This window comes from Etheostoma cragini, chromosome 5, assembly GCF_013103735.1.
Source record: "Etheostoma cragini isolate CJK2018 chromosome 5, CSU_Ecrag_1.0, whole genome shotgun sequence".
In the NCBI taxonomy this organism is placed as follows: Eukaryota; Metazoa; Chordata; class Actinopteri; order Perciformes; family Percidae; genus Etheostoma; species Etheostoma cragini.
The window spans coordinates 18,433,670-18,457,424 of record NC_048411.1 but is presented as its reverse complement, the minus strand read 5'-3'; the positions used below and the strand labels follow the sequence as shown (position 1 = coordinate 18,457,424).

The 23,755-nt window shown below is 40.7% G+C and overlaps 2 protein-coding genes across 11 annotated transcripts in view; one reads left to right on the top strand and one right to left on the bottom strand.

Annotated features, from left to right (window-relative positions):
* The window catches only part of ncor2 (nuclear receptor corepressor 2), a 111,351-nt gene that overhangs the window by 2,472 nt on the left and 85,124 nt on the right, over positions 1-23,755 (bottom strand). For 8 of the 9 annotated variants that reach the window (XM_034871306.1, XM_034871313.1, XM_034871310.1 and 5 more), the window contains 8 exons: positions 23,018-23,148; positions 22,133-22,326; positions 21,813-21,947; positions 20,348-20,490; positions 19,819-19,872; positions 18,660-18,866; positions 15,653-15,832; positions 15,139-15,540 (listed from right to left, as the gene is read on the bottom strand). In XM_034871306.1, coding sequence (XP_034727197.1) covers positions 15,344-15,540; positions 15,653-15,832; positions 18,660-18,866; positions 19,819-19,872; positions 20,348-20,490; positions 21,813-21,947; positions 22,133-22,326; positions 23,018-23,148 — 1,241 coding nt within the window. In that variant the 3' untranslated portion in view covers positions 15,139-15,343. Of the gene's footprint in view, positions 1-15,138; positions 15,541-15,652; positions 15,833-18,659; positions 18,867-19,818; positions 19,873-20,347; positions 20,491-21,812; positions 21,948-22,132; positions 22,327-23,017; positions 23,149-23,755 lie in introns of those variants that run through there. The other variant, XR_004656595.1, reaches the window with a different exon arrangement.
* Positions 784-7,312, top strand: rflna (refilin A). Of its 2 annotated transcripts, none has more exons than XM_034871393.1 (4): positions 784-1,063; positions 1,209-1,514; positions 6,100-6,209; positions 6,359-7,312. In XM_034871393.1, the coding sequence occupies exons 2-4, from the start codon at positions 1,296-1,298 to the stop codon at positions 6,690-6,692; spliced, it is 663 nt and encodes a 220-aa protein (XP_034727284.1). In that variant the 5' UTR covers positions 784-1,063; positions 1,209-1,295; the 3' UTR covers positions 6,693-7,312. The 2 variants fall into 2 exon arrangements, with proteins under 2 accessions (XP_034727284.1, XP_034727283.1); XM_034871392.1 differs by having other exon boundaries at positions 785-1,063; positions 1,183-1,514.

The following is a 23,755-nucleotide window of genomic DNA, read 5'->3' as shown; positions in this document are numbered from 1 at the left end:
TGAGTTTGTACCCACAATGTGTTTTTAGTGGCACATATGAATATTTGTTTTGAAATTAAAATGTATGATAAATTACCATTTCCTTTGCATTTTGACTGGCCGAATGCTTACCTGAAACAGCTGGCCCATTTTACCTTAGATGCTGGCCCATTTTACCTGAAACTGCTTCTGTTTCTGATTCTGTATCCTCCCAGAATCAAATCGGGAAAAAAGCATATCGTCCCAGCCCTAATTATTGTTACATTATGTAATAATTTGCTGTTATGAGAAGCGGTATCTTATTAAAGCTATAGTGCGTAGTTGTCTCTTCCATGAGGAATTGTAAGTAACAACAACAACACTGTCATGGCATCCACGTGAAGCTAGGCTTCTGCTGTGTGCTAAAGATACAGAGAGTCTTGTGAAGCTAGTCTTAATTAGCTTTGTAGCAACTCATTTGGCAATGGCTTGAATGTAACATGTTCATTCATATCAAAAGCTTTCGCACTAAAGCTTAATTGCCAATTATTAACTAATTAATAACTAAGTTCTAATTATAAATATTGACTTAACCAAACCAACAGCTCCAACAGGTGTTGATACATGTCTGGCAATGCGAGACTAGAATTTTGGTAACTTGCTCAAGGGCACTTCACCAGCTTATAAACACACAGTACCAACAGAGCGAGGAGGACGTGCTTGCCCCTGTCGGTTGTACATGGAAGTTATCCAGATCATGAGGGCTGGACTGGATCCAGGTACAAAAAAAGCCTGGCTGGGTCATTAAGAAGGAGCTCTCCACTGGAGAACGCACACACATATTCTCACACACTCAGTCACTCAGTCTCACACACACACACAGTTAGAGCCGAGTAGAGGCGCTCTCCTCCCGATCGGTGCCTGACGCACGGTCGATTTTTTGTTGTTGCGCGAGTTTTAATACGTTTTAGTTAATTTTTTTTAAAACTAAGAATAATACTTCACTTTGGTGTCAAGTTTGGATTTCCTTTAAATTTGTGTTTGATTTTTGACGCCTCCTTGGAATATATTTCGGGATTAAAATTGGATACTTTACGACGCGCAGGTACAGTAAAGTTTAAGGTGGTTGAATGAAATGCTGAATTCATATCACTCTGTCCACAGTTTATGGCTAGTTACTTAATTAATATCTCCTAATTTTCTTCTCCTCTTCGCTGCTTGCAGAAGTCATCTTGAAAAAGTTAGCCAAGGAGGATTGGTTCTTTTCGACGCAGGAGCGCTCAACTTGCCAGTGCGACTTCGTCTGGGGTGTTCCTTTGACTTGAGTCGTCCCAGAAATGGTGGGGCACCTACATTTACAAGCGATGGATGATAGCCTGAAAGGAAAGAACCGGGAAGGGCTGCTCGACAGTCCGGATTCGGGGTTGCCTCCTAGTCCCAGTCCGCCCTTCTGCTCACTCTCTCCGGGTCTGATCGAGTCGCGCTCCGGCAGCTGCACGACGCCCGTCGAAAGTCATCATGGATATTATAAAAAGGAAAGCAGGGGAGGCAAACTGGTAAGATACACACCGCTGGATTTACTTCATGATTTGAAACAATTGTGTAATCTGAAAGCAGTGACTCGGCTCTGTTTTGTGTCCAGAGTAATTGTGCCATCAGTCACTTCATTGACACTCTGAATTAAAGGATACAAAGAACTAATGGCTAAATAATGACGCTGCTGTGAGAGAAACTGAAAATCTGAGAGCATTTTAGTATCTGGCCAGAAACATATTTCACTTCAGTTCCACTCGCTCAACATCTGGAAGCTCTCTCTCTCTCTCTCTCTCTCTTTCTCTCTCTCTCTCTCTCTCTCTCCCTCTCTCTCTCTCTCTCTTTCAGAAATTCCTTAGTTGCAAACTTGCACTTGTGCTGAAGATGTCACTGGCCCTCAATAAGCCAGTAAAAAATGTTTAGTGCTTCAGCTGGGCCCAGCCCCTGACTACATGGTGTCATAAGAGTCACTGAGCTGACTAGGCCCATTTGGGTTTCCAAACTGGGGTACAGGGACTCTCAGGGGTCCTTGCCAGGATTCCAGGGGCTCCCAGCAAGACGTCCGAAAGCTTTATAACACTAAGTTACTTCACTCAATAGCATGTATCTGAGTGAAGGCCTGTAATCTTTAAGCGTGACTAGTGTAGGTTTCTGTCTCACAACCTTCAAGATAGCCGGTAAAAATCATAAAGATAATTCTCTGGGATGGATTTACACTGGGGCCTTACATGAAAAAGTATGCGTTAGGCTTCTTCTTCTTCTTCAGGGTTTGTCATGTCAGCCATGTTGATTAGAAGGCTGAAGAATCTTAATGAAACACATAGTACAGTAAGTCAGAGTTTTAGCTCTATAAGCCTCCAGCTGCAGGTCTGCGTTCTCTGTTGGAACCACTTCAACGGAACAGAAAGGCAAATTGGTTCTTTATTAGATCAGTATTTCTAAACCTATTCGGCCTGTGACCCTTTAAAATGAAACAATGTCCACAGCCCTTCTTCACATGTTTTTTTTTTTTTGTTTTTTTTTTTAAACAAAGAGTGATATTTCATTCTCAGACTGTTTCTTTTGAATAGTTTTCCCTGTCCTTCCTTGCTAATCATCATGACCTTTCTTATTGATTACTTGTTAATCATCCTGGTTGATTGACAACTCCTTGAGGACGGACCCAGCCCCCAAGTTGGGAACCTACTGCGTATGTAAGATAGGCGTCTTAGAATGTATAGAAGCTTCAGTATTTGCATTTCATAATTGTGACTCTGGTTTCTTAATTTTAGCTTGAGTTTAGACGTTTGGAAGAATCTGTGAACGTTGACACCAAAGTCACTAAATGTAAAGCTGAGAACAGAAGTTACAGTTAGAGGAAACAGAGAGAGTACTGTAGAGTAGATACATCTGAGTCTCTAAATGAATGAGAAATGAATGATTGCTTAAAGCGAAAACATACATCAGCATCTGGAAGCCAGGATCCTGCTGGATTTATTAATGTTTAATTCACCATGTCTGGGGATGTGGTAGCATTAGAAACAAAGTAGAAACAGGAGCTGTTTGATGTCAGTAAAAAGTCTCTGTTCATAATAGATATCTGCCTGAGTCTCAGCTCACATCAAACCACCATGGACACCAGCAAGTCTATACATAGAACTGAAATATTTAGAAAAACACAATAGTCTAACAATAGGCCAATAAAATCCAACCATAGGTGTTTTAAATGAACTTTTATTAACGACTTTGTTAATTTTCTTGAATTAATTCCTGAAATCTTCAAATAGCTCTTGGGCATTAACAATCATAATGTAAACTTAAGGGGAAATTAGATGATATTTCCAGCAATATGTACTTAACTGTACTTTGATTGCACCATTTAAACATTCAGTGCACCCTAAGGCAATTTGAGTCTAAATCAGCTGTGGGCAGACATGATACTACATAATCGATTATATGGAAATAAGATTTATGATAATTGAGATTTATGATCATTGAAATGAGTAGTGATTTTTGTCACACATGACAAAGCTGATTTGATTGAAAATCATTTCCAGGTCACTCCCAGTTTTGAAAGCCTTAAGAACATGTCCGCGCAGGTCTGTGAGGCTTTTAATGGAGGCCTCAGAAATGCAGTGCTGCATCCTGGGAGTTGCGTGACATTGGTTTGCTGAATCCTGAAACAGAGAAAGAGAGAGACCCTGTAATCCTCTAGAGGTTGAGATTAATAGGACTGCTCTGCTTTGTGATTTCCCTTTTAAAGATCAGTCCTGATAGGAGCGGCTCCTCCTTTGAGATTTCTAATCCTGTCTTTGGGCCTGTGTGTATGGATCAAACCTCAAAAGTTTTCAATTTAACATGTCTGTTAGCAATACGAGGGGAGGCACACATGCTTGATTTTTTTTTCTTTTTCCAAATCTATTTATGGGTGCAAGGGCTTGTTAGAGCGGCTGCAGGTCATTGCCTAAGAGTTTGATGACCTCTCACTTCTAAATTAAACGTGAAAGTAACCCTCTGTTTTCAAACCTGGGTCAAATTTATGCAGATGTGCTATAATAAATACTTGTCTTACCATGTGAAAGTTAACAAGATGGACTCCATGCATGAACAATATGAGTGTGGTCTTGTAATCTTGGGCGTTTCAGAGCTGTATGAGGTTGTGTACTGTACATGTCCTGTTCAAGGACTAGACAGGAAGACAGACAGGAGAGGGATCTCTGAGGACTTTCTTTTCTAAATCAGCCTCACTGTCTGCTCTTACATTAATGTCTTTGCAAACACAGGAAGTAAAATCAGTTCACTCCACCAAACAGCCAGCAGTTCAAAAATTGTGTTTGAGTTGTCGTTTCCCTCAGCAGCTCTGCTTTGTGCATTGTACATTGTGTGGGTTGCTCAGCTGCAGACTATTTTTCCTGGGCAGATATGCTTCCGGGGGGGGGGGGGGAAGGGGGGGGGGCCTTATGCTTTGCAAGCAAACTGGGGGATCCACTGCCTAGAGGTGACCTACCCTCCATTCACCAGTGTTTGCTTTGCAGAAGTTGCCAGAACACACCGTAGAGAAACACCTGGGATGCTCTCCATGCTGGGGCAGCGGAGGTAAAGACATACAGATTTTAGGTCATGAACTACTAGCAGCAGGAAATTGATGGCCTGGAGTTCAGATAGCTCCACCGTGGCAAAACTAGCAGTTGTGGCAATTTCAGCTTTACCGTTCAGAGAGTGTGTGGTGATGTTCGTAGGCTGTAGGTAAGACGAGCTTCCCACAGCGATCTGCTGTGTCCTTGGCCTGTTCCTGCTCGTCCCCTGTTGTGGCATGTGTGCTTAACTGCGGCCAAACAACAGCATGTGACACTCTCTCCTGTGTAATGTGAGAGGTGTCAGAGATGTGGTCGGTGTGCCATTTGGTCATTCTAATTGGCCAGAGACACACATGCAAAGAAAACAGTCAATTACAACCTTGCTCTGCAGTGAGTGACAGTATCTCTGGTTCTGATGTGTTTGAAAGTGTCTGAAAGTCCAGTACTAAAACAGACTTGGTTCCTACAGTCAGTTGAGTACAGTATATTTGTATCCCATGTGGTGCACTGTAAAAAACTCCCATGAATTAATCCCATGAAAATAATTGCACTGATATTCATTTGATTCAATTAAAAATTTGATTAGATTAATCACTTAGTCAATGGAAAGAAAATTGAGGAATTTTTTTTTAGGCAAAATGCCTTGGGATTTAAGGTCCTGTGGTGGGCATGCTTGTCTATATTTGACATTCTGTAAACCAATCAATAAATTGATTGATCGAGAAAACAACCGGCAGATGAATTGATTATGAAAACAAGGATTATTTGCAGGCCTATAACTTAATTATTTTGGTTTTAAAAACTAATTATGCCTCAGAAATGACCAGACAGTGACTCTATCTGTGCATGTGAATGTTGGCTGAAACAGGTGGAGTAGTGACAATGGCCAGGTTAAGACCTGAGACAAAGAGACACCGTCACACATGCATGCTGGATCATTTGAAGCCATAAAAATCAAAATTTACATAGGATAAAAAAATATGACAAAGGCACAGAATGTGTCTGTGATTAGAAACCGTCTTTCCATTAGATTGTTAACCTTTGGAGGCTGGCCGACCAAAAAGAGATTATCATCTTCTAACAGCGTCTTCTCTACTCAGCCTGGCTATCATCTGCTCCAAGGACTCATATTCATTTTAGTTTTGCATTTCTGTTACCTCTGTAGGCCCAACATTTGTACGCCTACATTCCGTCCACACACAATTACAGGCTGTGGCCCGAATGAGATTTACCACCAACACTTCATTTGGTTGGATGCACACATATAGTGTTATTATCTAAATTTAAATGCTGCCCTGACTGCTGTGCTTCTTGACTAATTGCAGTAATAGTCCAATATTGAAAGTTCCAATGAGGGCGGATCAAGGAGTGGGTTTTCCTGGACAGGGTGGAGACTGCAGTGCTTTAACTTTGGGTTGCTGGCTCTGCCGAAACCCCCAACCATGCTGGGATGTTTTTACTTGACTGGACACGTTGGCAGGCTGGTTACAAACTGTTCAGCAGTTGATGGATGTGTTTGGGAGATTGTGACTCTTGTGTTTCCTCCGCACAGCTGCCCTACCTGCTGCTGAACTCCACGGGCACAGACCCAAAGACTCGCATGCACCCCGTGTTCTTCGGAGAAAGCATCGAGGTCAACCCCAAACCAGAGCAGGAAATCAAGTAAGGGAACTTTGACACATAAAGACATACTATTGGTTTGAACATGGGGCTCAGTTCACTTATTTTGATCAATATTCTCTTGTCAACACTGCCACCTCGTGATCTATTGTAGATGTGTTTCTACAAAGTTGTCACCTTCTCCTTTCCAGGTGCAACTCCGAGGTCAAATACGACTCTGACAAGCACTACCGGGACCAGGTCTACTGCGCCCCGGTTCCCACGCCCACTTACTTCAGCGAGACAGTGGTGGCTGTGCGGAACTGCACTTGGAAGAGCTACAAGTCCCAGGTGTATCTGGAGCCGCGGCAGAAACCCATCAGCTACCGGAGCACAACCATTATCTACCCGAAACACGCCAAGAACACTTATCGCACCACATTCAACTACAACGCCATGGGCTCCCGCCGCTGGTTTGTGTCCACAGTGCAGCTTGAGTCGAGTGAGGATACTAATCCCTGTATCATCTACACTGAGGATCTGTAGGGTCCAGACCACACAGGGTGGGGGCTGCCCGGTGATCATCTTATTTCTTTTGGAGGACAAGGAACTTGGGAAGGCCCGCATTGAAAGGGAAATACTTCAAGTAATACCCAGAGCCCTTAAAAACCCTACTCTGTTCATCTATACTCGCCATGGAGGACACTCTGGGAACCCTTTAGTGACATTTCCCCTGAGTGTTTTTAGACTTTCTACTGATGCAATCCTTAAAAAAGGAGTCTGTCCTCTGGCAGTTTAAAGCTGCACTTCAACGGTTAATGTCTTATTTAATACAAGAGCTGACAAATTGGTGGCCTTTGCGTTCTTTCCGGTTGGATTGTAACCTCAGTGAAGGTAACAGACTGTAGACGTACCGTATGTGTATGTGGAGAAACGTCAAGATTACATGTGTGGTGGATTTCAGCCGAGCGTGCACAAAACCATTCACACCAATGCAAAGCTTTCTAATATGGCTCTGTTGCACTTGCTTTCTATATATCACAGTCTTCCCAGTGGACTTGGCTAGATGGGGGGGGAGGGATTTCAGAACTGCATGTGAAAAATTGGACCAAAGATAGTTTAAACAGTTTATCTCTTTGAAATAACTCCACACACAGACATAACACTTGTTTCAGCTTTTGAAGTTTGATCGAGCATTGTATTAAACTCAACTGCTCATTAGAATTACAGATCACAGCAAAACAAAAAAAGATTGCCTGGAGAATATTTGAAAAAGGGAAATAATAAATATTCAGCCATGTTGGATCACTGCAATTAAAGACCTGTTTAACCTAATGTCTGATGAACTTAATTTGAATACTTTGGTTAAGATAATAAAGGAGTTAAGGGTATTTACAGGTTTCCTAACAGGTTCTTGTTAGCTTGTTTGACATCAATGAAGTAAAAAAAACTCAAACTTATTTATTTATTAAGAGTTGTCTGGCAGTCTGGAACCTCTTAGTTCATTTTAGATTTTCAAGGAGGCATTGTCAACGATGCAGACCAAAATGCCTCTGCGCGCAATTGAATAGCTAACCCTGTAATCAATCAGAGCAACGAAACAAGCAAGTTGGGGTGGTTCTTGGTCCGCTTTGAAGCAGGAAAAAAACAGTGGACCTGTCACAGTGACACTTAATTCATATTTCCTCAGCACTGCCTACTTTGACAGTGTGATCTGAGTTCCGTTTACTTGGTGCATTGCACTGGACAGAGTATCCGAGTTACGTCCAGTCACCAGGCTCCCAGGAAGTGAGCAGGGTGTTGAAGCAAATTGAACTCAGTGGTCAAACAGTGGAATTACAACTCCCGGCCCATCACGTGATGTTCTCTGGCCCAAAAAATACTTTTTACCATAACCTCACAGTACATGGCAAAAGACATCTGTAAATGGATCATTTAAAAAATAAATAAAACCCCTGTATAATGATTTGTTTCTCTATCAGAATTTGATCCATTCGGTCCGATAACATTTGGAAAGTCTAGATAGCCGCACGATTAAATCCTTTAACCCCCATCCAAGTTAGCGGAGTGTTTAATCGGAAATAGCCAGCGGAAGTCTCAAGTGCAGCTGCTCTAATGGCCGCACAGTGCGTAAGCAGTGCCGATCATACGGGTAATTTTATACGCAGTTTTGGCTGAATGTTGGCTTCATGCACCACTGAGCAACTTTCACAGGAATGAACAGGGTGCTTCCTCAAACACTAGATCCAGTTCTTAGAATACATCCATGCCAGTCAGTCCTCATCTTACAGTTACAAGATGAATGAGAACACACTGCATATTTTCAAGGCCTTTAAGACGGGTGGCAATTTTAGTATGGTTTAATTTTTTTTTTTTGTTCAATCAGTGTAACTTTGTTTTGAACCTGTTTTAATGTCAAATGGTGCAATTTGTCACACAATTGCAAAGAAATCAGACAATCAGGGGTAATTGTTTGACTTCTCTGTCACAACCCCTGCAATGAACACAGTGTACTGTGTGGCACTCCACTTGTCTACTTTTCCATGAGAGTCAAACACAAACTCAACAGCTATTCCCAACTGCAATTCTCTGGATGGTTTAGTGATACGAGGAATCGATTTTTCAAAACTGTTCTGGATTAGGTGGCACCAGCTATTCGTAAATCCTTCCTTTGTGCATGAAGTAGCTTGTTGTTAGTTTCCAACTAGTGATTTATAATCATGTTGCACCATTAAAAGTTAAGGAATGTCTTAGTAACGACTTTCTATGAAGCATCTGCAGCTCTGTCCAAGCTAAAGAAAATCACTGTAGAGGCACAACATTATAGTTTTACGTGGGCAAACGATGTATTAAACTAAACTAGTAATCTTTTGTAGACGTAGGCAATGCTTCGCTTTGTTTGTTTATGTTAAAATTATGTTTTTCAGCGTTAGTATTCATGCAATATACGATTATGCTAACCCAGCTAATGGTATTCGGTCATTTAGTCTGACATCTGGTTAAGTAATTTGAGTCATGTTGTAACTTGTGGAATTAGATAAAATAATTCCCAGGTATCAGGTCAGATGCTTTGACCAAATGACATATCACCTCTTTTACTCTTTATTCTGAACGTGTCATAAATTTTCAAGCTAACGTTAGCTTTGTTAGTTGGTTCCGTTAGCTAACGTTATGTACAACGTTCAGTAAAACCTGGCAGTTTCTGGGAGAAATAACAACCAGTATCCACATAAGAACAACTTTGTGGCATGCAACCCTTTTTAATTTAGTTTTGTGAAAATCTTCACCAAGTAACACTTATATTATAACTACTAGGCTTGAACTTACAAATAGCTGGTGCAACAGTGTTTTATATTGTTTTCAGAATTCCAAACATTGTAATATTGGGCAGTTCTGAACCAAGGTAGCTTAAAAGCATCAAACCCCCCTGTAATTACCAGCATGTAAAAAGCAGAGCAGTGAAACCACATCATTTCCCTTTTGAAGATGTAAAATAGATTTCTAATGAGGGTTTCATGACTTCTTTTTGTGTCTGTATATATTTTTAGATTCCTGAACATGACAAACATTGAAACTTCAAGCTTTACCTCAAATTTTCATAGGTATCAGTTTTACTTCATTGCAAATGTGTTTTCCCGATTTTCAGTTTTGGTTTTGAACTTGCAGTCTTGATATTTTTTATAGTTATCCTCCAGGTGTGTAAGGGTAGGGGAGTGCACAAAGCTGAGGTGGTGCATCATGGGTACTTGGTTTAAACGAGGGAACAGTAAGTAGCAATACAAAGAGCAAGACAAGAAGAGAAAAGTCAAAACCCTGTCCTTTACAAAAACATTTACAAAACATTATAGATGAGGAAAATGTGCTAAAGATGACTTTTTATACTAAAGAGTAAAGTTCCTGAAAAGATGAGAGCGAGTTTTTGGTATGTGTAGATAGATGGTCTGAGAAAGTTGGTCAGGGTCAAGTTTAATACATTGGTGGTTTTATGGGAGAAACTTTTGTTTCCTTACACTTGATTTTGTTACTGTAAAATATTTTCCTGTTGTATATGTGGCATCGAGGCACTTCATAATTCTCTTTATATTTTTGTACGTCAATCATCGTTCTTGTTCTGATTAAAGAAAATAATTTAAAAAGATGTATATCCTTAGTGAATAAAAAAGCAATTTCCAAACCTTTCTGTAGGTCGTGTACATTTGTTGCTTCATTTTGGTCCGAGGACAGTGTACAGTGGCTAGAATAAGTTTACACACCCACGCTAAATTGATTAAAAAGAGGAATAAAAACATTTTTTGGAAATTGATCTTATTGCCTTAATTACATTTTTGGGGGAAAATCCAACCTTTTAAGGACACCAATTTTCTTTGTGAATGAATAATGTATTATAAATAAATAAATGTTCTTCCTTAAAATACAGGGGTATACACACCCCTATGTTAAATTCCCATAGAGACAGGCACATTTTTATTTTTAAAGGCCAGTTATTTCATGGATCCAGGATACTATGCATCCTAATGAAGTTTACTTGGTCTTTGGAATTAAAATAACCCCCCATCATCACATACTCTTTACAATACCTAGAGATCAGCATGGGGAACTTTCCATAAGATCATCTCTCAATGCAAATCAAACCAGCTATTAAGCTAACTGAAATAAAACCATACCAAACTCTATGAATGGTGAAGGGTATGTGATGATATGATTGATGGTTTTTTATTCCTCTTTTTAATCAACTTTAGCATGGGTGTGTTAACTTATTCAAGCCTGCTAAGCACAGACTTCATGCTGTTCAGGTCTGAAAGAAAGAGTTAGTTCTTCAGACACAAAGAGGGACAGGTCACACACATTGATTCGGTTCCTGTCACTAAAACCAAGCCAACGTGATATTTAAAAAACATGGGGTGTGAAAATCATTGTGCAAATACAAATAAAATTGCAGTACTGAAATTACTCCCAGCAAGTTTGTGAGCAGTCAAATATCGATTGATGAAGAATTTCTTCTACTGAAAGCAGCACAGAAAAGTCCCCTCAACTTAAATGTTTTATCCTATATATACTGTGCCTATTTACTGTGGACAAACACATGCTACATAATTGAAATACCTGGCCAGCATATACAGTTTATGTCAAGAAACTATTGTTCTTATTCTATATATATATATACATAAAAGACACTTTTGAAGGCAACACAATAAAATACTTTCATGTACAGTATACTTCCATATATTAGAAATGTATGTTGTACATTAAGAAAGGAAGGCAAACTACATTCTTAATTTCATAACATGCCCACTTTGCAGAATTTGTGGGAGTTATGTAAGGAGGGGAATCAAAACAGACATGCAGTTTGCCCTTCATATGAGTTTAGTCTGCAATCACAGGCAAATAATTCTCTCAGTGTGCTAATACTGCCCCCTGGTGGTACTTGAGCTTCATTACTTTGGGCCTGTCAAATGTCCATGCACAATGCTATTGGTACGTTCAGGCCTGCTGGGAATACCTTGCTCCTGCTGTACCAGAGTCTGCGTTTTTAGGACACCATAGAATCCGAGGTTTTCAAGGGATTAAAAGGTCCATTCCACCAAAAAGCCACTTTCTGTCCATATATTAAGTTTAAAATGTTTTTCCACCCAGATACTACTTTCACAAGTCACAAGAGTTGCATGTTGGGCAATTTCTGTAATAAGCATATTAACAGGTAAAATAAACATGAACTTGTAATGTATTTAAATTGATATATATTAAACAAATTTCATCCCATCCCCCAACAAAGAAAAAAAAACAAGGAAATAGATAAAAACTTTTTTAATTTTGGCATTTCCACATGAAATACAAACAGGAGAATGACAGTTTTAATTATTTGTTTGTCGTTTCTGTTCTTCACATAATCAAACGCTTCCAGCAGTCCCATGATTCCTGCGAGAGAGAGAGTACATAGCTGATAAAGATTTCATAGCATTGTGTAAAAACTTGTCAAATCTGAAATTAATTATCCTAGAGAGGCCAAAGACTTAACGTTAACATTAGCTAGTTAAAAATAATGTTATTCATAATCAGTAATGTTATTCACACTTGCCTTGACAGAAAATGCGGTCCCCTTCCCTTTCGTTTTCTTAGAAAGACCCGCCCTCTAGTTAGGGTCAGAGCCATAGATAAGTGATAAGAGATATGTCTTTATCACTCTGGTTAGGGTCATAGAGTAGCAATCCTGAAAATGTGGTCCTGAAAGTTCAGCCTCCGGTGCTGCAGCAAGGTAAAATTAATAAAATGAAGAGGTAGAATGCAGAAATCCAATAATACACCGCAATAAATAACATGACACAGACCATGAATGGCAATAAGCTTTTTATTTAAACATTAAGGCAGTGTCCTTTTTTGTTTTTCATTTTTACACTGCTATCCACAAAGCTTGCTGGTGGGCATGTAGAATTTAACCATGTGAATATTTTTTATTTTTATTTTTTTGTAATACCAACCTTAAAGCAAGCCACATAAATATTTACATCTCTTCAGTTTTATATACAATCCTCGCTATTATACAGTGGGTTATAATAATAAAAAAAATCATTATGCACAAAAAGGTTGAACAATGTACTGTTTGTCAATACCCCCACCCCCCGTTTTGAGTCCAGGGAACACATCAGGAATCAACTTTGTCTTTTGATGTTTCAACTGATTTTAGAATTGTGACATGATTGAAATCAAGCAAATTGTATGGACAAAAACAAATAGATGAATGTTAAAAAGTTCAGTATACTTTTAAAAACAACATATTAGTCCGTCATCGGTTGAGAGAACAGCTGGATATGGCTTAGTCTGTTTACGGTCACATTCTTAAATTTCATCAGTGGATAAATGATATACACGCAAAGAGACCAATGTACAAAGCCTGGCTGTATTTTTGCCTTGTCTGATGAAATTACAAACCCTCCATCAGTCTTTGAAAAAAAAAAAAAAAATCACCTAAAACATGGCTAAGCGTTATGCAGGTGCGGCATGCTGGATGCTGGATGCTTCACCGTTGACAGGTAGGATGAAGGAGGGAGAGGAGGTAGTCCTATAACAGTCATGTTTGTGAGAATCCACTGTGACAAAATGTACTAGAGATTAAGAGGTAAGCAAACCACTAGACAAGCTCAATGCCATCGCCTCAAAGTGTTCCATCTGGAGACAGAATTCATTACTAGTTGCGCGAAGCCACAAGCCAGAAACATTTCACATCATTTACACAGAGGGTGACCTTTAAAATACTGCTGTAAAGTGTGAGTAGACGTCAACGGATGTTACATAAACTACCAGAATGCTTTTGAATGCCTTCAACTCAACTTCCTCTGACCGGTACAAGCACAGGGGGTGCAATGAAGTACACCTGAAGTATGTACTATGTCTCATGGAGAAAAACATTTGATGCAGGCTCAGGTAAGCTGTCCTGTAATACAGCATTGTCTTGTTTTGAAGATACGTTTAAGAGTGAAATAGTTAAAAGCTGAGGCAGTAATGGATTTGAAAGCAAAGAAAAATTGCACAGAAAAAATTGCTTTAAAAGAAAAAAAGAGGACGTTTTAGAGGACTTGTTTTCAGATTTCCCTGCGTGGGCAGTATAAACCCTGACATGGTGGGCCAAAAGAAAAATTGTGCGTCACTTGGTAACTTCAGTACTGTACTGTATATGTAAAATAAATGGCACTTAACACTAGGAATATCTCATAACTGTACAAAATCTGCCTGGATAAGGAGCTCTAGGCAGTAAAAGGTCATAGGGCAGACCGTCACAACAGCTCCTAGACGGGATTCTAGCAGGCCAGCTGAAGCCGACACCGCCATGGACCAAGGGTCATAGAAAGATGGCTTTTTTTGTCACCTTTTTAATGCGAGCAAACTCCAAGTGATGCTGAGGAGTTTGCCTTTGAGCAGCTTTAAGGTTGGTCTGCACCTGCTCGAAGCGGCTTAGTCCTTGTTCACTAAAATGTGATTGTCGCTTTGAGTGTAGGAGCGATAAAGAATATCGGTGGCAAGACCAAAATAAAGTGATAGGTGTTGAAGGATACCTCCACAGTGGGATTTCTATGCTGTTCTTGAGTCCATTTTTCACCTGCCCCAGGAAACACATTCTTAAAAATGCCATTGTGAACAGACTGACAACTAAGTGCTTAATATCCAAAAACTGTTTCAACAAACACGGAGACATGATTAATATAAAAACAGCAAGAAAGTGTCACTTGTTTCAGTGCCATCCATCTGGCAAATCATCTGTCCCCCTGAAGTCAACAGGCCTTTGCTGTTCCTCAGGACCCATACACCCCCCCAATATAGGACAAAAATCAGCAATGAACAGCATGTTTACCCTGTAAACCAATGATATGACCCTCCCCGCATAACAATCTTTGCCCCCCTCCCCCCCAAAAATACATCATTGCAGATAACAGACAACAAATGACACCATCAAAATGAACTAAAGGTCTCAGCTCACGTTCCAAACACAGGACTGGACTGACCGAGTTTAAAAAGGAGAAAAAGAAAGAACCAAAACAAGAAAAACAAAATGTTGATTCTCCTCCCGCCGCCTCACACGTCTTCTTGTAGTGGTAGCAGTGCCCAGGCCGCCTTCACCTGGAGTTCACCGTGAAGAAACGTGAGAGGGTCCTCGCTGGGTGGGCCGCCGCTCTCAGGTCAGATCTGTGGTCAAAATCTGTCACTAGGGCAGGCGTCGTCCGGCCCCTGACCAGACCAGACCAGACCAGACCAGACCAGGCCAACACCACCACCTCAGAGTCTCTTCCAAACAAGTGTCAGCACATTAGAGCAGTGCACCCAAAAGGTGCAGGTCAATGTGTCTATATTGATAAGGCCAGTGAGGGAAAAGTAGTAAAGTAAAAAACAAAAAAGTGATTTGTCCTTTAGAGTAGTCCTGGAGTGAATGCATAACACGTTAATGGCAACACACACACAAACACAGAGAGAGAGAGAGAGAGAGAGAGAGAGAGAGAGAGAGCAGTGTCTCAGCTCGTCGCTGCTTGGCGTCTCAGGTGTGTGAGAAGAGAAGAACACAATCCTTGCTTTGACGACTGATGGAGGAAATGCAGAGTGGAATGGTGTAGGGTAGGTCTGCAGGTGTGTGTGTGTATGTGTGTGTGTGGCTGCAGCAGCACAGCGTTTGTTAACGGTTAGCGGGTCTGGTGGTACAATAGATTTCCGGGTCACTCGCTGTCAGACAAGGTCTCGTACTGAGACATGAGCAGAGGCTTGGGCTCCTCCTCCCAGGTCCGGCCCTGTCCAGGCCCAGGCCCGGTGCCCTGACCCCCCAGCTGGCCGGAGGAGGGTGAGGGAGCGGACACCGTCCCGCTAGGGAAACGCATTATCAACGGGTTACATGGGAAGGGAGTTGGAGTTGAACCTGCAGAAAGCAGAGCAACAGAATTGTTATTATGAGTATTTCAAATGACCACTAACCGATAACTGTGTCGCATCAGTTAACAATAGCTCTTAAAAAAAGGGGCATTTCTTACCTGTGGATGAAGGCCGATCCTCCCAGACACGGTTGGTAAGAGGAGTTCGTCTGTTGCAGTCTCCCTCAGAGTGGACTGAGGACACAGAGGATGGTCTCTCCCCCCCTGACAGGCCTGGTCCTGGAGATTTGGCCTTGCGCCCATTAGAGCGCCCGCTGCCCTTTGAGGACTTTCCCCCACCTGCAAACAGAGGAGGCAGAGCTTAAACCTAGTCAAACATTTCTAGTCTGTCAGCAACTGGCTGAAGAGTATAGTAGTATTATTTAGTAATTTATGTGCAAAATGTAAATGAAAACGTATAACAAAAATGGATTTTTCAATCCTTCAGTATTTCTATCTTTTTTCTTAGAATTCTGACTTTAAACTCAGAACTCGATACATTTTTTCACAGGTGGGCCCAATCCTCTTCAGTACTCTTGAACTACCAAAATCTATTATTATTTGACAATACATTTACTAAAGGCTTCATTTATGACCTAAATTTGGAATTTGAATATACTGGTAATGGGACTCAATGGGCCTCGTTCACCAATTGTTCTTAGGTTCAGGTTACTTTATTTGCACCCGTGGGTAAACTAGGAGGCAGGACATTCCTAAAACTTTTTAGACAACACATAAGACACCGAATATTAAAACATGTAATAGAGACAGTAAAACATGGATAAAATGAATAGAAAATAGTACAGGGCCAAAGTGCTTGTGCGTTTTTGTGCAAGTTATTCTAATTCTACAGTTTGATTAATAGAGTGATTGCTGATGAGACAAAACTGTTTTTGAATCTTTTTTGAATCCAAAGGGACATACTGAAAGTCAAAGATTCAAAAGAGTGTAGGCTAAGTAGGCCATAGATACCCGCTGTAGTTGTTGAGCGTGCAGGGATGTGGGTGCAGCTGGGACACCCCAGTCAGCTTACCTGACAGTTTACAATTGGATTGAGGCGATTCTTGTGCTTAACTGAAACACCAAACCATCATGCTAAGGAGAATGATACGATATATTCAATAGAGGCAAACCCCACTTGCTGTTTCTTCAAAGATGATGGCATTGACCAATGTTTTCTTATTTGGGATCTGTTCTTAGGCAAGAACAGTCTATCTACGCACACCCAAGAGCACTCTTACACACAATTGAGAGCTGACATAAGTAAACTAAGTAGTTATAGCCTTTTCATCTGTTCTAATTAAAAAAATATATTTCTTTATAATTTTGTAACCACTCATTTTCATTAGTTTACACATCATTATATGTTTGTTTTACTAAATACACACTACACTTACACTTCTGTTCATTTGTAAAGCAGTTGAATTGCATTGTGTATAAATTGTGCTAGGCCTATATACTTCATCAATTCTGCGCCCTTCTCCGGATACAGCGTTCACTGCATGAGTAAAGGCCTTTGACTGTAAACAGTCCTCCATGCATCAGTTTTTAATTTGCTGCTTTGTATCCACTGCTGACGCTTCTAAATGTGTCATCTGATTTGACACATTTGACACCTCCATTTCAAAATTACTAAAGTTTTTCTTTCTTTTGGAGCTGAGGCCTCCACAGTCTTTACCACGTCTATTTCAACATTTCTCTAACTGCAGCGATGGCAGAAGTACTGACTTCACGTACACAAGTAGAAGTACAGATACTTGTGGTAAAAAATACTGTGGTAAAAGTAGAAGTACTGACTTAACTTCTTTACTCAATTAAAAGTAACAAAGTACAGGCTTGGAAATTTACGTAAAAGTAGCCTTGCAAATGACAACAATTTTTTATGCAAAGCTACCCGGACCACACTAATGTTACTAGAGTACAAGCTGAGAAACTTCAGTGGACATGGAAAAAAGGCTCTTTATATGCCGTTGCCTACATCTTAAATGGATGTCAGCCAATAGGCCTAAAATATAAAAAAAGTATGATTATTGTGAACGAGACTGGGACTCCCGGTTAATAAGATTATGAGTAGCAAGATATGAATTCCGTTGTGATTCTTTAAGAATTCACAGATCCAGTTTTTTTTTTTTATCTTCCCCTTAACATTTAAAGGTATTTTCATTTATGTGTGTGTGCGTCAAATTGATTCTGGAAAGAAAGTAAAGGATAAATATGAATTACTAAATAGATATTAATTAAGAAGTTCCCCATACTTTTAGAGCATATTGACCAGGAGTCACTCTTGATGTCTACTATCTCAAACATCTCTCTCAGATTAGGGCGATAATGATCGGGAATGTCTTGCTGCTTGTCTGCCGAAACTCTGGGATCTCCGTTTTCTTCATTTTCAATCATGCCGACGTCCATACTATTATGTGCTATTGTTACCACCATCAAGCCACAATGATTTGCCGCAAATGAATGCCATTGAATCTGTTTGTCTTGTAGTTCATCTTGTCCTTTTGTAGTGGTTTGTCAAGCGAACGTATATCCAATCCAATTAGACTAATTTGAAACTTTAGTAACAAGCCAATTTTGTAAAATTTGCAAGGAGTACTTTATTACTTCCCATCTCTGTCTAAGCGTGCACACGGCCCTGCCATCTCATGCCCTTTAATGGAGATTAACGGGGTGTTTAACTATGCTAAATAGGAGTAAAGGGCATGAGCTTATGAATTACAAAGACATTGGGATTCATCATTCTAAGGACCCACCTGCGACCAATTCTGCTGTTTGAGAACACGTCATGAATGAGAACTTTCTTAAGAACAAATTTAGGAAAAAAACTTTGGAAGAGATTGGTGAATGAGGCCCATTGAGTATAACTGATTAAAGGAAAACAAGATTTCCTCATGCAGATGATAGTGCTCGAAGAGAAAAGGGCACAGTTGTGCCAATAGAACCGTGCCTGGTGATCTCAGTTTAGATGTAGGATACTAAGATTTGATAAAAACCTTGATGCAAACCCAGACAGCACCTTGAAGGTAAAACTGCCTTAAATGTCACCTTAGGGAACAGAACATGCCACACTTGATTTGGAGTAAAGAAAAAAGATAAAATACAAATGCATCTGAGGATGTTGCACCTTGTGAGAAAAAGTCTTCAACACGTCCGTCGGCTACAGGCATACCAACGGATACACCGGAGCCCATCTGGTTAGCAGCATTGGATGGAGAGCGTTCCTCCGACTGATCATCGTATTTGCCCATTAAGGCCTTTCTTATAATGGCCTCCAGGCCTATTGAGTTACCAGGTGTCTCTGGAGCTGGGTGGCAGCGGACATTCATAGGTCCTGTGAAAGGGAAAGGCGTGTTAAACCAGTTAAAGGGAGAAATGGAGTGCAAGTATAGAGGGTGCAATCGGAAGCAGAAAGAAATGACAAGATGTTAATGATACAGCAACAAGTAAGAAGACGGGCAATACAAAGAAAGTAATGATAGTCACAGAAACAGCACTGAATTGTACCAGAAGGAACATAAGCAACGTAGAGACAAAACCGAGGCAAAAAGAGTAGAAATGACACAAATGATGACAATCAATACCAAAGGATTCAGTATTGTCAGAAGAGTAGGAAGCCTTGTGTTGCATTACATTCCTATTCAGTCTTTCCATGTGCACCAGATACTGTGTCTGAGGGCCACCCAGAGGACGGGGTTGAGGAGGAGATGCATTTATATTAAGGCCTCTCCCAATTCTTGTAAGCAACCTATGTCATAAGTGCCCTGGCAATTTTGCTTGCCTGTGTAATCTGTCAACACAGGTGAAGTTAATTTCCTGTGTCAATGCCACCTTTCACGTCGCCTTACGACCTTTTACAACAGTTCTAGTGTGAGCACACGCAGTCGGTTATAAAACAAAAATGGTTAGTAGCTAAGAGAAACTCATTTAGGATATGGATGGGGATATCCAAAACTGCTAACTTGCCTTATTATTTCAAAACTCTAATTTTTGCTGATTCCAAAATACTTGTGTAGTACTGTTCATTCCAGTATGTAATAATCTGCAAGTAAACAATTCAACATGTAAAGTCCAAGTTGTTATGCTGGGGCTTTGGACAGTATTATACTTGAATCTAATGGTTGAGAATGATTCAGGCTTCACAATCCTTCCATGAAGATACTATCACCATGCTGCTGCATTACCACGGTAGGTACATGCATGCGTTGACCCTCAAACATCCACTATGAAAGGCTGTCTATTCATTATAAATTCATTTAATAATTGATAAGGTCTAAAGAGATTACCTGCATTTGTAGACGCCGGCATATTGAAGATCTCGGTTCCTGGCTGACCAGCATCTGAAAGTGGGAACAGGGTTTCTTTTTAAAGTCTATTCTTTTTTTTCTTTTTTTTTAAATCACACATAAGGTTTTCTTCAGAAAACTATTCTGAATTGTGTACTCCTGAATGTGCTTTACTGTCCTCCTTTTGGTGTTTTCTAACTAAAAGCAGACAGCCAGCCAAACTTCCTAAATGAGCAAAAGCCAAGTCTGGGCGTAGCTTTCTAGCTTCAGATTTAAGGCTCTTGTAGAACATGTTGATACAAGAGAAGTATAACTAAAAACATCTTCAAATTGCTGTGTCAGTGGCACGATATAGCTACATTGCCTTTCTGTTCCTGGATCGGGAGGAAAAAAAAGGCTCTGGCTTGTCTTCACACCAATCACTACCGTCCTGGGCGGCGCTACGCCCCAACAGTGGAGATAGGTAGCGAGAGGGGAGGGACATCACAAACTGCCAGCAGGACAGAACTTGTGCTGAGGTCAGACTTACTGAAATCAACCTCATTTCCCACCACAGTCATCTTCTTGATCATCTCCTGTTTCTTTGACTTCACAATAGCTGAGGTGCTCTCAGTTAACTTGCTGAAGAAAGCTGGAGGTTGGGAGGTATTGTGAGGGGAACGGGAGCCCATTCTGCAGGGGAAAGGAGAGCCAGGTTAACGCACACACAAATCAAGCCCTGTGATATTCCTATAATATACTTTGTCTAGTTTGGATGTTTAGATGCAAAATGCTGATATGTAAATATCTGTAGACAATGTATTTTTTTTCTCCAGTAATTGCCACCTTCGAGCAGCATTTTCAAGCAACTACCAACAATTCTGCTACAAATGTTGTAATAAAAATATAAATTATCCAGCTACTTTCTACTGAGGGTGGTGGTGGCAGCAGGCACACCAGCTGCAATACATCCCTTCCTTGCAGAGTAATACCTCAATTACATTATATTACATTTATTTAGCTGAGGCTTTTATCCGAAGCAGCTTACCATAAGTGCCATCAACCATGTGGGTACAACCTAAAAATGGCAAGAATCATGTAAGTACAACCTCGGGTTTTTGTCTACATGGAGGCATCAGACACTCTTCCCCACCCTGTCCCTCAAAATAAGATTGTAGATAGAACTGACTAATTGTAGCCGCTTATATTTGCAATTTAATTCTTTTGGTGACCATTCAAGTCTCATGATCACCACACGTGAGGGTTGGAGCATTGATTGGCTGGTACATTAGGACCTCAACATAATGAATAATTTTCACAATTGCATTTAATCCTCGAGGTGGAATGTATATAATATGCCACTTTGACACAAAGCAGAGAAGAAACTAGACTGGACACTTCCCTCCTCAGCTGTGTCATGAATGGGAAAATTATTAGTAATCTTTTGTGCAGCATCCTGGGAACCGACATCTTTCTCTAAAAGCCCATTAAGTTCATCTCCAACCTCCGAACACATAGGGGACCATTTATCATCTGAACATGAATCTGACCTAAAGTTGGAGCTGCATTTTATGTCTGTATATAATAGCTTGCTTGTTGTCGACAGATGTTTGCCTACTACCACCATTTTTTAGTCACTGTTCCATTTTCTTTGTTGTGATTGTTATTACCACTGTGCATCACATCCCCAACAAGCACTGTCAGACACCGCCTACCAAGAGCCTGGGTCTTACCAAGGTTTCTTCCTAAACCACTACGCATGGTCGCACCATGCTTGCTCTTGGGGAATTACTAGAATCGGCGGGACTTATAAATTAGAGAGTATGGTCTAGAAACAATCTATCTGTAAAGTATCTCGAGATAACTGTTATGATTTGATCCTATAAATAAAATTGAATTGACCCAAAGAAAAAAATAATTGCAGCTCCGCTAATCATACAAGCTATGTCCATCATAAACTGAACAAGTACAACACAGCTGTTTTTGTGAAGCTCCATGGCAATGTGAGCGGTTACCCTTGCTCCCCCTGTTCGTTGGAGGAGGAGGCCCCTCCCTGGACCTCAGGCTCAGAGCTGGCTCCAGCAGGAGACACTGGTTCAATGCCATCATTTGAAACACTAACAGGCGATGTCTTGGGCTGGGGAGGAGACCTGCAAAACATACAAAGGACAATACAATTAAAATTTGAATTACATTGATTCAAATCAATGAATCCTTGGTGAAATGTTTAAATTATAATTTTTAGTAACACAGGCTTAAGGCATAGGTAGACAGTGGCCACCCACATTATTTAACAGATATTTTTGTTTTTTGAGCGTTTGACTAGGATTCCTACCGGTCTCTGTTGCGTTCTCCACCAAGGCCCTCTGGATATCTGGACCCTTGGACAGAGTCCTGTGAGGTGGGTGGGGGCTTGGAGGCACTGAGTGGACGGGTCAAATCCAGAACAGGCGAGCCGTGGTAGCTTTGCTGCTGTTGCTGCTGCTGGCTCTGCTGGCTCTGCCTTGTGTAGTCCTTAGTTATCACCTCCTGTTTACGTGAAGACATATCCACGTCAAGAATGGGACATTGTCTGGCATACATAAGGCATTAACATCCCTTCAAATACCTATACTGTTCAGCACTTTAAAAACCACATGGGGATTGTGTTACAGAAATATCAAAGGCAAGGTTTGCAATGTTGAAAAGCTGGTAAGATTTGAAAGAAGCATCTCCTCTGGGCTCTGTCTAACCCCTCCCCCTGCCCTCAGGGATCCGACCCATACACAGGCGTGCACCGCTGCATTAGAGCAGAGCGGAGTAAGGACCACAATTTTACTTTATGTCTCGTTCACCGGTGAGCACCTACTATTATCATACCCAATGTTTTAAACAACATGGCTACTGTTAGCAATGCGGCAACAACACACATTGAGCTGAAGCTTGTACAAGGGAAGGGAAGTTTAGGTCCAAGGTCAAGGAGGTGTTTCATTGGTTCTTTCCAAGCAGACCACAAGGCAGTGATTGGTGTGCATTTTTTCAGAATTACACCAGCTACAGATGATCTTTTTGAGCTACAGAAGTTATTTATTACTGTCAGGGTTTAAAGACCATTTCAAACAATATGTAAAAAGTGCATATTAGAAATAGTAACTGACCCTGCCTTTAAGATATGAATATTGTTTGTTATGTCATTGAGCCTTTTGTGGCTATTTGTAATGCAATGGTTGAGTAAACTTACACTGATGTGCTGTGCCAGGGTGACCACCCTCTGGCTGCCTTTAACACAGGGGGATGGGGGCTGTTGGCCTGGGGACAGTCTTTCCTCAGATGGAGGACGGTACAGACCGTGTGGCTCCATCTTCTGCTGAGCTGTTGAACAGACACAAATGTACACCCATGCACGCACACACACGCACCAAAAGGCAAAAATCACATCCACACAAGTAAAAGTTAGTCCATGGAGACACAAGTCAAGATCTTCTAAGTGTGCTACTGAGAACATGCAGAAATGTCTTTCCATCCATCAGGACCTATGGCGTGGATGTGCAGTTTGAACATTTAATGCAGCATCTGCACAGGAAAGCTCAAAGGACAAGCTTTCCTACAACAATACATTTTGACAGTGTGTGTGTGTGTGTGTGTGTGTGTGTGTGTGTGTGTGTGTGTGTGTGTGTGTGTGTGTGTGTGTGTGTGTGTGTGTGTCTGTGTGTGTGTGTGTGAGACAAGCTACTTCAGATTAACTATTTGCATACAGATCAAGCAAGCCTGGCTTTGACCAGAAATGATGCTAAAAATGACTGGTTTTGCATCAGTGACTCATAAATGAAGAAGTCACAGAAAGTCACTTTACAACAGACATACTCAAGATTATGTTTCCGCACTGAACAGATTTAAAAACAAATTACAGTAATGTAATGAATACTAACTACTTACTTCAAGATAGACCCATTCGTGGTTAGCCATGAATATATAAAAT

Bases quoted from the DNA above. Each gene is read 5' to 3' on its own strand.
- rflna (XM_034871393.1), top strand. From the start codon at position 1,296: ATGGTGGGGCACCTACATTTACAAGCGATGGATGATAGCCTGAAAGGA. The intron at 1,515-6,099 runs GTAAGATACACA...TCCTCCGCACAG, and splicing joins AAAGCAGGGGAGGCAAACTG to CTGCCCTACCTGCTGCTGAA. The intron at 6,210-6,358 runs GTAAGGGAACTT...TCTCCTTTCCAG, and splicing joins AAACCAGAGCAGGAAATCAA to GTGCAACTCCGAGGTCAAAT.